Raw genomic sequence first — 18,123 nt, forward strand, 5'->3', positions numbered from 1 at the left:
TCATTGGGGTGGGGGAACGGATTTCGACAGCTGAACTATTTGCCGTCGGATTCTGTTCCCCCTATGTTTCTTACACAATGAGGTTCTAATATTTATCAAATTGTAACAAATTGTTAGCCTCAATAGCCTAGTGATCATTTCTCTGACAATTTTTTTTTTTTTACTTTGGGCGACCCGAGTTCAAGTTCCGGTTCGTCAAACTTTCTTGATACTATACTGTCCTATCATAATAAAAGGCAAAAAAATATATTCTTTAAACTGATGCAAGTTAAGCTCCATCCACACACAAAATAGAATCAGCATTTTTTAAGCCATTACATCAACACCTCTCATAATGGGAGTGGGGGAACGGATTCTGACAGCTGTTTTTTTTGCCGTCGGATTCTGTTCCCCCCATATTTCTGACACACTGAGGTTCTAATATTTATCAAATTGATGCTGTTTAAGCTCCATCCACACACAGAATAGAATAAGCATATTTTAAGCCGATGCATCAACATCTCTCATCATTGGGGTGGGGGAACGGATTTCGACAGCTGAACTATTTGCCGTCGGATTCTGTTCCCCCTACACTGTAAAAAGTTTAACTATTATTTACTCAATTTTATTGGTGAAACATTTTTACACTCAAAAAAATTGAGTAAATTTTAAAGCTGTGAAATCAATGAAATATACTGTATGAATTGAGTAAATGCAAGTACAAAAATTAAGTAAATCTGAGTAACTGCATCTGGTACATTAACAAATAAAATTGAGTAGAAATAATTTAACATTTAAACATTTAAAAAACAATATTTACGAGTAATATTAACTGTTTTTATTAATGAGTAATATTAATTTTTTTATTTTCTCTAAACCTTTGTAAAATAGTACTCCAGACAACCAGCAGTATACATGACATTGGCCTTTATTTTCAATGAGTACAGCAATACAGCACATTTTAGACTGTTTTTAACATGTATTTGCCTGCATTTAAACTTATTTAACAAGTAAAAATGAAATATTTAAACATTCAGGTAGCCTAATTCAAGTGTAATCAACCAGTCTGTTATCCAATATCCACCGAATCTGCGCTGGTCCTCGCGCCGGAGACGGACTCGCCTCTGCGGGTGAACTTCGAACTTCATACCGCCGTCCTGCGTTTCACTCAGTCACAGCCGAAAGATACTGCGAGCGACTGACACAACCTGCCAATAAACAAACAGTGACAGTTCTGAGGACATTTTATCATCAAAATGATAATAATTATATTCATCATCATTAGGAATGAAGTCGTGTGTTTATGCAAAGCGTTTCAATCACGCAAAAAGACAGGCGCGACTCTCGTTTAGGTGTCAAATTACGCCTCTGTATGTTGTTTTGCATTAAATATGCACAGTAAAGATTTTATAGATAAAATAAAACATACACCAACCTGAATTTCACAGAGGAAATGCACAAAATCTGCGACGCTGAGAAGAGAGCTGTTGTCTGGAGACTGGAGAGTTCAAACAGCGCGCGCTCCCTCAACCAACCGTCGAGCTGTCCTCAGGTCAGAGGGCGGGGGAGGGGTGCGTTGTTTTAATTGAGTAAACTTACTCAATTTTAAGAGTGTGTTAAATATATTAATAATATTGATTTGAATTAAGTAATTTTTTTGTTTCTTGAAACAGATCAGTTTAATTCAACATTCTCGAATATTTTGATAGAAATTTCACAAATATATTAAGTATATTATAAAGAAATAATTGGTTAGTCAAATACTAAATCATTTTATTGAAAAAAACTTAAATATATCTGTAAATTTTAGATAAAATTAACTGTTGGATTTTTACTCAATTATTTTGGTATGTTTAACTCAAACAATCAAATAAACGATATTCAGAGATTTTATTAAGTTAATAAAGTTAAAAATTTCTGTAATATTTACTAAGCCACAGAATTATTTTTTACAGTGTATGTTTCTTACACAAGGAGGTTCTAATATGTATCAAATTGTGTCAAATTGCTAACCTCAATAGCCTAGTGGTCAGTGCCCTGACAATATTTTTTTTTTAGCTTTGGGCGACCCGAGTTCAAGTCCCGGTTCGTCAAACTTTCTTGATACTATACTGTCCTATCATAATAAAAGGCAAAAAAATATATTCTTTAAACTGATGCAAGTTAAGCTCCATCCACAAACAAAAATAAAATCAGCATGTTTTAAGTCATTACATCATCACCTCTCATAATGGGAGTGGGGGAACGGATTTCGACAGCTGAACTATTTGCCGTCGGATTCTGTTCCCCCTATGTTTCTTACACAATGAGGTTCTAATATTTATCACATTTCAGCTAATTACAAAACTGAATAGCCTAGTGGGCAGTACACTCTGCACTAGCATTCATTGTTTTTCAGATTATTACGACCCGAGTTCAAGTCCCGGTTCGTCAAACTTTCTTGATACTATACTGTCCTATCATAATAAAAGGCGAAAAAAAATATTGATGCAAGTTAAGCTCCATCCACAAACAAAAATAAAATCAGCATTTTTTAAGCCATTACATCAACACCTCCCATAATGGGAGCGGGGGAACGGATTGCGACAGCTGGGGGTTTTTTGCCGTCGGATTCTGTTCCCCCCATATTTCTGACACACTGAGGTTCTAATATTTATCAAATTGATGCTGTTTAAGCTCCATCCACACACAAAAATAAAATCAGCATGTTTTAAGTCATTACATCAACACCTCTCATAATGGGAGTGGGGGAACGGATTTCGACAGCTGAACTATTTGCCGTCGGATTCTGTTCCCCCTATGTTTCTTACACAATGAGGTTCTAATATTTATCACATTTCAGTTAATTACAAAACCCAATAGCCTAGTGGGCAGTACACTCTGCATTTGCATTCATTGTTTTTCAGCTTATTACGACCCGAGTTCAAGTCCCGGTTCGTCAAACTTTCTTGATACTATACTGTCCTATCATAATAAAAGGCAAAAAAAAATATACTTTAAACTGTTGCAAGTTAAGCTCCATCACACACAAAAATAAAATCAGCATTTTTTAAGCCATTACATCAACACCTCCCATAATGGGAGTGGGGGAACGGATTCTGACAGCTGTTTTTTTTTTCTGACACACTGAGGTTCTAATGTTTATCAGATTGATGCTGTTTAAGCTCCATCCACACACAGAATAGAATAAGCATATTTTAAGCCGATACATCAACATCTCTCATCAATGGGATGGGGGAACGGATTTCGACAGCTGAATTATTTGCCGTCGGATTCTGTTCCCCCTATGTTCCTTACACAATGAGGTTCTAAAATATATTCTTTAAACTGATAGAACTGAGGTTCTAATATTTATCAAATTGATGCTGTTTAAGCTCCATCCACACACAGAATAGAATAAGCATATTTTAAGCCGATACATCGACATCTCTCATCATTGGGGTGGGGGAACGGATTTCGACAGCTGAACCAGATTGGTTCATTAAGCAAGAACTGTGTGCGTCACAGTATCGGACCCCTTCAACTGAGCATTGGCCAACTCCATTCTGAACCCATCTGTAATGCAATAGACCTTTGGCCGGGTCACCTCGAGTCACCTAGAGTCTACTCGTTTTTTGGACGTGTTACGTGTTTTATAAAAATTTATAAAAATGATGGCTCAACCCGTAGCACTCTTCAGAGTAAGGTGTAGGCATAAAACAAAGTAACAAAACAACAATAATAAAACAAAATAAATCAAAGATTTAACTAGATGAATATGTACAAAAACTCACAAGTATCCACAATATACGATATAGTTATAGCTCATGACTCCGCAGTAGCACGTTGGCTCGACTTGGTAAACAAATCCTGTTCTGGAGTCTGGCTGCTGCTTTTAAAGGCCAGACTCCACCCCTTTTTTCGGGCACCATTAATAGGTAAGTGTCAAAAGGTGATATCTTCCACATTCAGATTGACAAACTCCCACCTTTTAACAAAACAAACTTTATACAAACTAATTTCAATAAATATAAGGGTCTGGGATGCAGCCTAGCATCAGCTTCAGCTGGCAGTGCGACGTCAGAAGACCCAAGCCGATGTTCGAGGGTGATGTGAACTTCTGGGTTGGCCTGCAAAAATGTTTCATCACTGCAGCACTCTATAGCCGAAGAAAATTATATAGTCAAAACTTACATTCTACTAAATTAAAAGGGGAAATTATTAAAAGCATATATCATATTGACATTTAGAAATTACGTGTTATATACAAATTCTCATTCCAGTTCATACACGTAAATAATCCAAATCCCACTGAATAGTACAGTATTTCCATATTTACTGATGAAACTGATTTTGAGATAAGATGATATCTGGTCTTTCTCACCTCAGTTTTTGCCCTTTTTCGTTTGCTCATGGGCTAAATTTGTGGTGTGCTCCTAGGTGGGAATTAAAAAATAAAACAGAATGATAGATAGATAAATAGATAGATAGATAGATTGTAATTTGTGTGGCCACCTGGGGGCGCCTTATGTACCTCGATTAGTTACAGCACCATTGTTATCATATTCAAATATGTTTATGAGAGTCAGGGCGTTATCTGTTTTGGAACCTGAGTAAACTGTATATATAGCTCAAACTGAGCTGCTGAATCCATAGACTATGTAGTTCCTTATGTGCATGTACTGTATATTTTCTTTGTTTTTTGGTCTCTATCTGACTGTGGTTGATTCCCTTCAGAGTTTCAACGATATCCGTGGGATTCTATTTTTTACTTTTACAAAGGAAATATTGTTTTTTGATCCTGCATATCAGTTTATATCTTCGTAATGACCTCAAATGAAACTGACATTTACTCTGAGAATGTGCTTCTCTGCTATCCACTCTTGCCAGACTCCTGTCCGAGAGCTCACCGTCTTACTGTAGTTAAAGTGGCATTGTATGTTTTCATGGTGCTGATGATCCTCATAACAGTTTTTGGGAATCTGCTGATCATCATCTCCATCTCTCACTTCAAACATCTACAGTCTCCAACTCACATGATCGTTTGGTGTCTGGCTGCCAGTGATTGTCTGCTGGGCTCTTTGGTCATGCCGTACAGCATGGTGCGATCTGTTGAAGGCTGCTGGTATCTGGGAGATTTTGTGTGTAAAGTGCATTCTAGTTTGGACATGACTTTCAGCATTTCTTCTAAATTACATCTCAGTTTAATATCTGTTGACAGGTACTGGGCCGTTTGTGATCCTTTAAGGTACAAAATAAGGGTCACAAACAACATTGTGGCTGTATTTACTACCTTCGCGTGGCTGTTTTCATTTCTTTACAGTTTTTCTATTGTGTTTTCAGGTGTGAACACAATTGGCTTAGAGTCATTTATCATGCAGGTTTACTGTGTGGGAAGTTGTGTTCTGTTTTTTAACAAAGAGTGGGGTCTTATATGTCCAATTCTCACATTCTTCCTCCCTGTGACAATCATGAGCTCTCTGTATATGAAAATCTTCCATGTTGCAAGAAAACATGCAAAGGTTATGTCAGAAAGAGTGACTGTGGCGGCAGCAGGAGGGTTGAAGAGCCAAAGCTCTTCACAAAGAGAAGGAAAAGCAGCGAAAACTCTGGCCATTGTCATGGGTGTTTTTTGCATCTGCTGGCTGCCTTTTTTTACCGCCACTGCTGTTGATCCTTTCCTCAATTTCGTGACTCCTGTTGATGTTTTTGATGCTTTGGTTTGGTTTGGATACTTTAACTCCACTTGTAACCCATTGATCTATGGTTTTTTCTATCCACGCTTTCAGAAAGCCTTTAAGATTCTCATATCCACTTATATCTGTGACTTCAATAGCTCAAACACCTTGATGCTTGAATGAATATTATCATATTGACTTTTATACATCTTTTAATGCTAGTCCATCCATGAATAAATAATTGTAACTTGGTTTATTAATTGTAAACATGTTAATGCTATTGTGAAAAATTATTTGAAATGGCATGCATTTTCTAACCATCACAAATATTAGACAGTATTGTCTTAAAATTAAACAGGACGAGACTGAAATATCGAAAAAGTGAAGTGTGCTATTTTGATTCGGATACAAAAACTAATGTATGATTGGACAGACTACCCTTACGTAACAAAAATATATGGGAATATACTGCAAAATATAATGTGATATATTACTTAATACATTTCCATATATGGGAAACTACTGCTTATATTTTTCAATATACTGCAATACATGCATTGACTATGTATGGCTATATATTGATACATATAAAATATTTAGAAATAAAGACAAAAATAGCATTACATGTAATATTCATAAAGTTATATCCTTTGTTGTGTACATATATTACACATACATGTTCCCATTTAAATGTCAATGTGTGTACACACATACACACATTCACGGAATGAGTTACAATCAGTTGCTACAACAGATTTCTAGTTCCCAGCATGCTTTGCTTCTGACTGTTAAAGGAGAGTAAATGTTCAAATTAAGTGTTATTTCACGTGTTTTGCTCAATACTAATATAGGGGGAGATCTGTTAGTGATTTAAGTTGTATTATTTTGGAATTTAAAAGGGTTTCTGGTATGTGTGAGTTTTTGAGGTTACCATAAATACTTATAAAATATAAGAAATATATTACATTATATATTCTATATGTGTGTATATATGTACTGCATGAGTTATACATATATATATGTTCAATATATTTATACACATGCAGTACCATGTATTATCACATGTACATCTATTTGTTATTTGTGAATTACTGAATATAAAATTACGTACATTATGATATATAAGTAGGCTAAATATATGATCACATATTTCTTTTATTTGAAAGCGGCAATTCCTTATGTATTATTAAATATATTGTAATAGATTTACACAGTATATTGTTCTGTATATTTTCTAATATACCGTTGAATAATTTAATATATTGATCATTGATATATTAGGAAATATATTTTCTTTGCGTAAGGGTAGTCTTCGTTCTCCATGTGCATCAATGAGCCTTGGGTACTCATGACCCTGAAGCCAGTTCACTGGTTGCCCTTCCTTGCATCAATTTTGATAGGTACTAACCACTGCATACCAGGAACTCCAGGAAAGACCTGCCGTTTCGGAGATGCTCTGATCCAGTCATAGCCATCTCTATTTGACCCTTGTCAAACTCTGAGCTTTTCACTTGCCCATTTTCCTTGCTTCTAACACGTGAAATTCAAGAACTGACTGTTCACTTGCTGCCTAGTAGGTCTTACCTCTCAACAGGTGCCGTTGTAATGATAGACCAATAATCAAAGTTATTCACTTCACCTATCAGTGGTTTTAATGTTGCGCTGATCCGAATACATTTGTACAAATTATACATTTAAAAGAGTCTTTTTTGTCTCCATCTGGTGGATCAGAATATATGCTACTTTGAATGAATCTGTTAAAACAACAAAACGCTATGACAGTATCTGGTGGACTTTGTAGAGGTCAATCTTTCTCTGTCCACTGATTACAACAATATGATTGGGATCTTCTCCTGGGCCAAAAAGGGTAAGAAAGTGACAAAGATAAATCTATGGTTAATGGGTAACATGGGTAATTATAGTTAATAATGGTTACACTGTAAAAAAAAAATTACATCCCCAAGTCAAAAATTTCAAGTGACCGATAACATCTACATTTTTCACTTAGTCTGACGTATTATTTCTCATTGAGCCAATGTTAACATAGCCTGGCTGCGCCCTCCTACGCACTTCCGCTCAATTTCATTTTCCTTCAGTACTACGTCTGGGACTGCTGTATATTCTTAGGTTTCCAGAAATCAATTTTTTGTAGGACCAATCAGCGAACAGAGGGAGTGGCTGAGAACGATGACGTTGATGTGATCACACACATGACTGGCGTCGGCCAATAGTGTGACGTCAGAGAATGTCTAATATGGCGAGAAGTTTCACTCTCACTACACTTCCGGCTTCTGAACTGGTTGCAGTTCCACTCTGATTCCATATGAGGGCGCTCACAGGACGAGTGCAGAATGAATGGAGGTCAATGGCGGTATACCCCTCAAAATCCACTTTTCTCAGGATATAATTTTTTGTCTAGTAATTTGAATGTTGTATTCGAAAGGAGATGCAAAGAAATTACACATTGCTGGGTGTTAGATTTTTTAGAGTCACTTATTTGCTTTAAAAAGTCTTTCAAAATGTCAATGACGTCAGAATGCTGACGTCATTAGCAGAATGCTAGCGTGTTATGGGCAACAACAACTCAACCTGTAAGAAATCAAAACGACATAAGTACTCGTTCATTCAACTTTCGACCTAAAACCCATGTTGAACTTGCAAAATCTACAATCACATCTGAGATTTCTCAACGGCAATCGGGTGAAAGAGACAAATTTAACCGTCTAGCCCCATTGATTCCCATTCATTTTGCACTCATGGCGAGCGCCCCCAGTGGAACTCTGGTGGTACTACAACCAAAATTCGGTACAATAGGGCTTAATAGGGAGTGGCCAGGCTCTCCGTAGACGGGCTCTGGTGACGTACAACACAGACGCGCTGCTCTACGTGAAAAGACTCGAGGCACAGAGAGAAGGAAATGAATAGTGGAATAAAGTCGTTATTTTTGTTTGTTTTTGCGCACAAAAAGTATTCTCGTCGCTTTATAAACTTTATAAAAGACAGACATCTTATTCTAAACATAATCCTCTGATCATTCGGACTTGTTGTTTCCGGCCGGTTTCGGCGCATGACATTACGTTACGACCACACGTTAGCGATTGGCTATGGCAGATCCTGAGTGACTCTGGGCAGATCCAATAGTTTTGAACTTTAACAGAGAACCTGCCTACAAGGAAGTAAACGTTTCTCAATGGAGAGAGGCCAGACTCTCTGTACAAATGAAATGTACGAGAGTCTAGTAGAACCAGGCTAATGTTAACAGACTATTGCAACAAGAATTTCACTTGGGCCAATTGAAAAATTTAGATGTTATCGGTCACTTGAAATTTTTGATTTGGGAGGGTTAGAAATGTTTTACAGTGTAGGATTTGGGGAAGAGAAGGGGGTCAGGTTTATGATTTGGGTAAATGATGTAATATAAAAGCAGTGCCTTAAGTTTTTATTAATATAGAAACCTGTTTGGGTAAATTAAATGATTCCTATCTCTGCTCAGTGTTTATATGTGTCCACACTCAGAGTGTTATAAGTAATACTGAAGCAGTGTTAAAGTTAATGAGATAATTAAGTGATTAATTGTGTGATGATTGACCATTATTGAGGACATCTGATGTTAACAAGCAGAATCACTGAAGGAGAAAATTAATTTTCAAAATGGTCACCATTCTGGTGATCGGTGTTTAGTTTAGTTGGACTCTTGACCCTTACTTTTTTAACTTTAGATTTTGTTTGGCTGCTGTAATTCAGTTATAACAGCCAGATGAACAAAGAGAAAAGGTGATCTGATGGTGTTGGTTGTGTTTTAAAATGATCATTAGTTGGCCTGAATCACTGAACTCATTGAGAGCATAATTTCTGAGTTAAGTTTACCTTATGGATTATAGCAACACTGTCCTTGTAGAACATGCCATTTTTTGCCTTTTTAAAGAAATCCAAATGATCAAATCAATTAAAAAAAAAAAAAAAAACTTCTTAAAAAGTATTTTATGTAGGCACACACAGACATCAAGAATTAGCGTATGAATCTCAACAATGGTGACAAACCAATCAACTCTGACCATAAGCTCAATATTTATTTATGCAGCATGATGGGAGCCATGGATGAGTTTTGATTGGTGGCACCCAGAATGCACTGCAACATGTTTTATAATTGTCACCATTGTTGAGATTCACAGGCTGATTCTTGATGTCTGTGTCTGAAAAAAACAAACAGTTTTTTGTATGTGAAAAATTATTTGGATTACATTGTAAAAGTTACAAATATTATGCTTTTCAAGGACAGTACTGCTATAATTAATAAAGTAAATCTAACTCAGAAATTGGGCTCTATATAAGTTCAGTGATTCAGGTTAAATGATTGTGAAATAATGATTATTTTAAAACACAACCAACACCATCATATCACATTTTCTCTTTGTTCATTTGTTTGTTATAACTCAGGTACAGCAGCCAAACTACATCAAAAGTTAAGAATTTAAGGCTCAACAGCCCAACTAAAGCAAACACTGATCACCATAATGGTAACATACCAATTACGATTTTCTCCTTCAGTGATTCTGCTTGTTAATATCAGGTGTCTTCTTCAATAATGCTCAATCATCACTCAATTAATCACTTGATTATCTCATTAACTTTAACACTGCTTCAGTGTTACTTATAACACTCTGAGTGTGGACTCAAATAAACACTGAGAGTGTTAATTTAACACTGGGGATTTTGCTGAGTTAACAGTTTATTTTCTAACCAGTACAGAAGGTTGTCATGTGTTTCCACATATAGAAGCTACAAAATAAACTGCATGCTGACAGACCAGAATGAAATGAATCAAAAACTTTTTATTGGAAGTGATTTATAAGAAATCAAAGTTCACGGAGCACTCAATGATTGCACAAAGCTAGCCTTTCTTTCTCTAACTAAGAGTGAGAGAGACACTCCTTAAATGCTCCCTCAACTTCTCCCCACAGTCACCTTTCCAGTTTTGATATTGATAAAATGTTACTTGAATAGATTAGATTAGATTAGATTAGATTCAACTTTATTGTCGTTACACAAGTACAGGTACAAGGCAACGAAATGCAGTTTAGGTCTAACCAGAAGTGCAATAGCAGCAAGTGCAGGAATAACCATTGTAACTATAGTGACAAACGGGAACATAGGAACAAATGGATACTGGAAACAAAGATGAGCAAACAAGTTCTTGAGAATGAAACAAAGCATTATTAAGAGATTATAAGGTTGTGGCTTGACCCAAAAGTGATGGTTGTAGGTGGTTGTATTTTTCTGGTGACTCTGAGAGATGGAGGGAGGTGCAGTCAGTGTTATTTTCCTAGAGAGAGATAGTTATTTACCATTTTGTTTAGGAAAATATAATTCATACATGTTTTATATCATTAATCTTTGCAAAGTTTCTGATAATTGTGTGCCAAAACTGACACTCATAAACTCAACACAAATAATGTAATTACTACAAAATGTAAATATTTTTATTGAAAAAGCTTTCGTGCAGGTTTTATGCAATTAGTAGAATAAAAAAAACATTTGATTAGTTTTATTTATTTATTTTTTGTCTGCAATATTTGATTGAAATACTTACTTGTGTGGGTTAAGACACGATCTCTCTCCTGGTAGCATTGTTTTTACAGCAGGTATGAGATTCCATTTAACGAAGAAAGATCATGTGATTATATTTGGACCCAGACGTGACGTATGCAGTGTGGAGGTGGGAGGTATCTTGAAGATATATCTTGAAACACATCTTTTCACTTATTTATCAGTTATCTTTAATTTAATGCATTTTGACAAGGTTCAATAATGGTCCTGCAAGATTTCCTTAAAATCTGGTTTCACACCAAAATAACACTAATAGAAGAGATGAAAAAAAATCCCAAACAATAAGTAATAATTTATATCTCAACATTTAAATCAGTTCTGCTGTTTACTAAGTGGGTATTTCTGATGAAAGTTGCCTTACCAAGGCTTCAAGACAGCTTGATGAAGATTCCACCTGCTCCATACGACACCTGTAAACATTTAGATTATTTAATACACTTTTGTCCTGTGATAGTAAATTAATAGTAGTAAATTATTCTACAAAATGTCTTTTAAACAATATTTATTAGTAAAATACTTACAAGGTTTTAATGTGGTAAGACACAAGATCTCTCTCCGGATAGTTGCCAAACAATGGACAATATTACTTGCTACAAGAACTGTAACCATGCCAATTAGGTTACAGTTCCTCGCTGACAAATATCTGTAAATACTTTAAGTGAAGTTCCTAAACATAATTACGGGAGGAGTGAACCTGTCTAATCTTTCAATTAACTGCCAGAGCATATAAGCAGCGCTAGCCTTTATAGAAGGGCTTTATAACATTATAGAAATTAAAATATTTTCTTGTTCTTGATTAATAAAAACATTAATCAAATTTAATTTTAAAGTAATGAAAAGGTTTTTTAAAATAAGTTAGGTAATTAATTAAAAAGTAATTTGGGAAATTTAGGTACTGAAAAAATGAAGTCATGAGCTTTTTTTCAATAACATTTCTATAAAATTGTAAAGCTCTGCCATATTCCAAAAGTTTTGATGAGTTGTTTGCTTTGAAAGCCCCAATATATAATCCAACACATGTAGCTTGAAAAAATAGGAGTTCCACTGTCTCCTTCTTTGCCTGCTATAGAAATAACAAATTCAGTAGTTTTCTTTTTCATGTCTAAATTTGGGGTTTTAATGATTCTGCAGGATTTTTTAACGAAACACCCTGACTCTCGAGTGTAAAAATATAAATTGTCATTTTCACGCAGCTCGCCTATTTTTATGTTTTGTAGTGGATCTAAACATCCTTGTAATTGAATTAAAGCAATATCCTGATTTACAAAATATCTATTTGGCGAGTAAGGTAAGGTATTATAACATTTGAATATTAAGCAATTAAGCAAAGTTGGGAAAAGGGCAAATATTTTAAAACTTTTTAGATCCTTATATCCTAAAACGTGTTTGGCCGTCATGATACACTTGTGTCTGAAATAAAACCCTTGGCCTGTCCTGATCTCACTTTTCCCATCTAATGGCCAAAGTAAAATAATACAGGGAAACTGTTGTTTCAATTTTACAGTGTTATTCGGCATAATTTTGCCATTTTGGATAACTAAAGGACCAGATGTAGATTCTAATTTTTTAAAACTGTCATCTAAAGTTTTATTCAAATGAAAATGTGAAGCAAAATATGGGATATTTAATTCAATCCCATAAGAGTATAGATTTGCATTAGGAAATGAAAAGATATCAATAGTTTGATACTTATTTTCTATATTAGTAATATTGTCCATTGTTTAAATCAGATCTCAATCTGAGAAAACAAAACATACTCTGTTACTAGACAATTACTGCAGTGCTGCAACTTAAAGGGATAGTTCACTTTGAAATTAATTTTTGATATGTTTTAGCTTACCTCAAGGGCATCCAAGATGTAGGTGTCTTTGTTTCCGCAGTAGTTTCAATTTTTATATTTTTAGGTCAAACCGTTCTTGTCTGTCAGTCATATAATGCAGGTCTGTCTCAAAGAGCATGCACAAAGTCCAAATTAAAACAATTCCCCATCGTCCAAATTAAACAATTCCCCATCGTAAGTACACATTGATGGCCTAAGACACGAAACGAGCGGTTTGTGTGAGAAAACGAACAGTATTTATATCGTTGTTATCTCTTGAAAACAGCACATGTCCAAATGATCTGACGGCGCGGGCGGGTATAGATATATACATAGATGTCGCCTTGGCTACGGTTTCGTTCCAATGAACTGCAGTAGCGAAGGTGACATCTAGTGTATACATCTATACCCGCCCGCGAGCGGGTATAGATGTATACACTAGATGTCGCTAGGCTACGGTTTCGTTCCAATGAACTGCAGTAGCCAAGGCGACATCTATGTATATATCTATACCCGCCCGCGCCGTCAGATCATTTGGACATGTGCTGTTTTCAAGAGATAACAACGATATAAATACTGTTCGTTTTCTCACACAAACCGCTCGTTTCGTGTCTTAGGCCATCAATGACCTAAAAATATCCAAATTGAAACTACTGCGGAAAAAAAGACACCTACATCTTGGATGCCCTTGAGGTAAGCTAAAACATACCAAAATTTATTTTCAAAGTGAACTATCCCTTTAAACAACTTTCAGACTTAATTTAGTGTACAATTAATATTTGTTTGTTGTCTGTTCACTAATGATTTATTTTCCCTGGAACAGGGAAGTTCTTCTATTTTTGTTCCATCTTACAAAACATAATAATGTAAATTAAGTTACTATTTCAATCACAAGATAAATTAACATTTTCCAAGTGAAACTGTTAAGTGAAAATATGCATACCTGAAAATAGTATACATAATGCTTAGTGTCATAAATCTCATTTCAAATGGAAACATGAGTTTAACAAATGGGAAAGTCAGAACTTTATGTTTATTGTTTGGGCCTTGTCCCGTCCTGAAGCTTCTTTTATGCGTCCCCTTTTTTGTACTTTGGACTAATCCAAATAAAGTCACTTGAGTGTTTCTAAAAATCTGTGTTATTTATTTATTTTTTTTTTTTTTTTGTGGAGTGCTGGAACAGGAGAGGAGAGTTCTTGGTTGCCTGTTGTTGTCAAACTGTTACAAACGTCCTTGTTACTGCCTCCCTGACCCCTAGACTGGGGGACCACTATTGTCAAATACAATTGACAATTAGTATACAGTTTGGATTGTTGGTATGGTTCTATTCTGGGCAAGAACTCCCTGCGCATCCATGTGGCCTAGCATGGATAAGAGTAGGGAGAGCAGCAATAACCCCCCTTAGGGTAAACATAACACAACCAACATGAATGTATTGCAGATATCATTAATTAATAAAGATTTTAATGTACAACATAATTGAGAATTTAGTCTGATTCAGGGAGAATCAGAATGCCAAATCCTGACTGAGCTGGGGATGGAGGAGGGTAATTCGCTCCTGAGAAATGCGATAGCTGGCGATAATACTGAACGAGCTTATACACAAACACACACACACACAGTGATAGGCGTCATATTCCTATAGGTAGACAGGGATCAGCTGAGAGTCAGCTGATGCGAGCTTGACTAACCTGACCTGCCAGAACTGACTGCTTGATTTTACTTCTGTGGGAATGAGACATTTGTTCTAGTCACACTGAGACATTTCAAATGATACCAAACACGTATAGTGTTGTATGATAATTGTTCACATTAAACCATACAGACTTCTGGGTGAATTTCAGGTTATCCCAGCATGAGGAGAGAAGAGATGGGTGATGAGGAGAATGTAAGGGTGATTCATGAACTGGTGTGTGGTGCGTCTCGGATGGCGTTGTTACTTATGCAAGAGAGTGTTCAAATGGTAATTCTCAGGAGAGTCCTTGGTTTCCTCGGAGTAGTTTTTTCTCAGTCCAGACATTCTAGTATCCGCCTTACAGTTTTTACAACAACAACAAAAAAACTGTTTAAATATATCTGTATAGCAAGTTGTTTGGTATTATGCGTCTCAAACTTTGGTATAGCTATTATCTGTATCAAATAAATCTAGTATTGAAATGTCCCTAAACTGTGCAAATAAATCAAGTGCAAATGTAACCCTGTCTAACCCTGTCCGAAATGGAATCGCCATCTACTGGTTATAGTGGTAATTTAATGTCCTTTTTCATTTTAAAATATAAGTGTTTGTTTTTCACCAAGTGTTAGTTTTCCTATACCTCGTGAAATTTAGTATCACAGAAAAGAAGGTTGCAAACACAGGTACATTTGAGCAGATGAGTAACTGGATTGCAGGAAACTGACAGTTTTTATCTGTTGCAGCCGGTGATGATAAATGAGAGGAAAACCAGAAGACAGATGATGGATAAAGACTGAAGAATGGGCAGTTCGAGACAGGATCACACAGGTAAGTTTCCTTTCACAGAAGACTCGACAGTTCGAGACCGGTACATAGTCAGGTAAGTGTTCAGTATTGAACACCCTGACCAGACAAATGGTGAATTGACTGGTGAGCTTAAATAGTAGAATAATAGAAGGTGCTGATGAGGGTAATCACAGACAGGTTTGGTGATTGTGGCGTGTGAGCAGGTGTGAGCCAGAAGGGATTCTGGGAAACGTACTGTGCTGAGGTGACTGAACTGGTGAACGGAGATCGTTTCAAAAACGCTCTCTGTCCACACTAATGTTTCTCATCCACACTGAAAAGTCGCTAAATTCACCTTAGTGCATGCGTAAACCCTCACAAAAGCTCACTGAGATGATACAGACAGAACAAGACAGACAATAGGTAATCAAGTTATCATGCAATTCTTCTGGCTGGATCATTTTATTTAGCAAAATATCTCACCATTCACTGATGCTTCCAGGTCGCACTCACTGACCATTATTTGTTTGGTCTAAAACGCAACTGCTCTCATGTTTTGTCGCAGGACAGCAAATGTGAGTGAATTTTCTGTCATCTTTGCAGAACTGTGATACGAAGAGTGTGCAAGGTAACATATTTTAGCAACTGTGTGAAAGTGAATAGCACATAACAGGCACAATTCTGGTATGCACATGACTATCTATGGGTTCAATATGCGTCACATGACTAAACTTACATCATCATTTTCAAATGACAGTCCACACTACAATGTGAAAACAGCGTGTATCCGCTTTAAAAAGCTTTGTTTTCTTTGCTAAAAACGCCATCTCAGTGTGGACGGATGGCTAAAACGGAGAGAAAAAGATGCGTTTTCAAACAAAAACGTATTAGTGTGGACAAGGCCTGGACTGGTGACTAGTTTTGCAAATGGACAACCGACCAAAAATGTTCATCCTTGTTCAAAATGTTCACAAATAACAATTAGATAATATTCAGACTTTTGAGTTTAGAAAGGGGGTCAGGTTTACAGTGATGATGACGATGAGCAGAGGCGAAGAAGGTCAAATATAAGTTATTTTATTAAATTCATGAAACAAACAATGAAACGGCGTGTAGAACACAACAATACCAGACAATGAACTGAAGAAACTGAAGGGCTTAAATGATCTCAATTACGCACAGGTGAGAACTAATAAATCATTTAGCAACAAATGAACTATAGCAACCATTTTTCATTAGCAAAAAATTAAAATGGAAACAAAGGAAAACAAGTAACCAAGGAAATATGGAGGAGTGGATGATGGGAGAAGCCTGTAAAAGTCCTTTGCAAAACTCACAAGTGTAAGGGAAAAGCTAGTGAATTTATTACAAAATTTTGTTGACAACTTAGTGTTAACCAGTGTTGTAATGTAACGGAGTACAAATACTTCGTTACTGTACTTAAGTAGAAATTTCACGTATCTGTACTTTACTTCGTTATTTAAATTTATGTCAACTTTCACTTTTACTCCACTACATTTCCTAGATAAAATGTATACTTTTACTCCGCTATATTTCCACTAAGCATCTTCGTTACTCGTTACTACAAAATAAAATCAGAAGAAATGTGTGCGACTACAATAAGGGAGGTTTGGCGAATCACTGCTCCTAGATTGCAATACGCGAGCGCACGGCGCGCGCTCTATTTCAGCGTAATGCTTGTTTGTTGCCATGCCAAAGGAGGAGGAAGCACAACTGAAACCGCCATGGAAGCACGAGCACCTGCTGGAGGACCTGGAGCACGTTTAACTTCAGAGCTGCCAACTCTCACGCATTCACCGTGAGACACACGCAATTGACATTTTTCACACGCACAGAAAAATCGCGAAGCAAAGAGGACACGGAGACCGACAGACTAGACAAAGCAAGTTACTTTATGACAACTTACCGAAATGTATATTCCTCATATATAATATCGATCAATAAGTGTTTTTCATCAGCGTGAAGAGGTCAATAACATATAGCTGAAGGACAATTATGTCACATTTACCTCAGGAAAGCCATTTAATAAACATAGGCTAGCCTATAGCACAGTTGGCAAGAAAAAAAAATAGCTATAGAGAGTATTTTGCTAAATATGTGTTCTATATTACATATTTATTATATTTTTACTTATATCATTAAAGTTTTTTTATTATAATAATAAAAAACGCATTATATTTAATTATTTTTAACCTTAAATAATAGCCTACTACCAGCTGATAGGGCTCTCTGTATGTTTACAGCATTAGGTGAGTTTTTTTTTTTTTTTTGAGAAAAATTAACGCCTATCTTGTGTAGCCTACCTAATATTTATACAAATGAGTCAAAATTAAATAAAATCACAATTGAATTGAAATAATAAAAAAGCGTAGCTTACCAGAAATTGTACCATGTAAACATTGTAACATGTCACTAAACCTAATAAAATTCAGTTTAATTACAAAAATGTTAGTGACAATCACAATACACTTATTGTGATGCAATTTTTTTTACAGCTAAAGGTACATGCAGTGGGAAATAAACGATAACACAAGTAGCCTACAGTACAGGCTACACAGTCCCTCCAGTTTTTCGCGTTT

At 35.9% G+C, this 18,123-nt stretch overlaps 1 protein-coding gene and 1 long non-coding RNA gene across 2 annotated transcripts; one reads left to right on the forward strand and one right to left on the reverse strand.

Moving 5' to 3' along the window:
- Window positions 1–4,784: 4,784 nt before the first annotated feature.
- LOC311304358 (trace amine-associated receptor 4-like) lies at window positions 4,785–5,819 on the forward strand (the record flags this gene model as incomplete). The annotated part of the gene is made up of 1 exon (XM_084431316.1): window positions 4,785–5,819. One exon carries the CDS (start codon window positions 4,785–4,787, stop codon window positions 5,817–5,819), a length of 1,035 nt encoding a protein of 344 aa, XP_084287442.1.
- A 4,767-nt stretch (window positions 5,820–10,586) lies between these two features.
- Window positions 10,587–12,284, reverse strand: LOC311304452. The gene is made up of 4 exons (XR_014629927.1): window positions 11,765–12,284; window positions 11,605–11,653; window positions 11,227–11,411; window positions 10,587–10,959 (listed from the first exon to the last, which is right to left on the reverse strand). It is a non-coding gene; the product is annotated as an uncharacterized lncRNA (long non-coding RNA).
- Window positions 12,285–18,123: the final 5,839 nt, after the last annotated feature.

This window comes from Rutilus rutilus (genome assembly GCF_951802725.1).
Source record: "Rutilus rutilus genome assembly, chromosome: 15".
Classification (NCBI taxonomy): Eukaryota; Metazoa; Chordata; class Actinopteri; order Cypriniformes; family Leuciscidae; genus Rutilus; species Rutilus rutilus.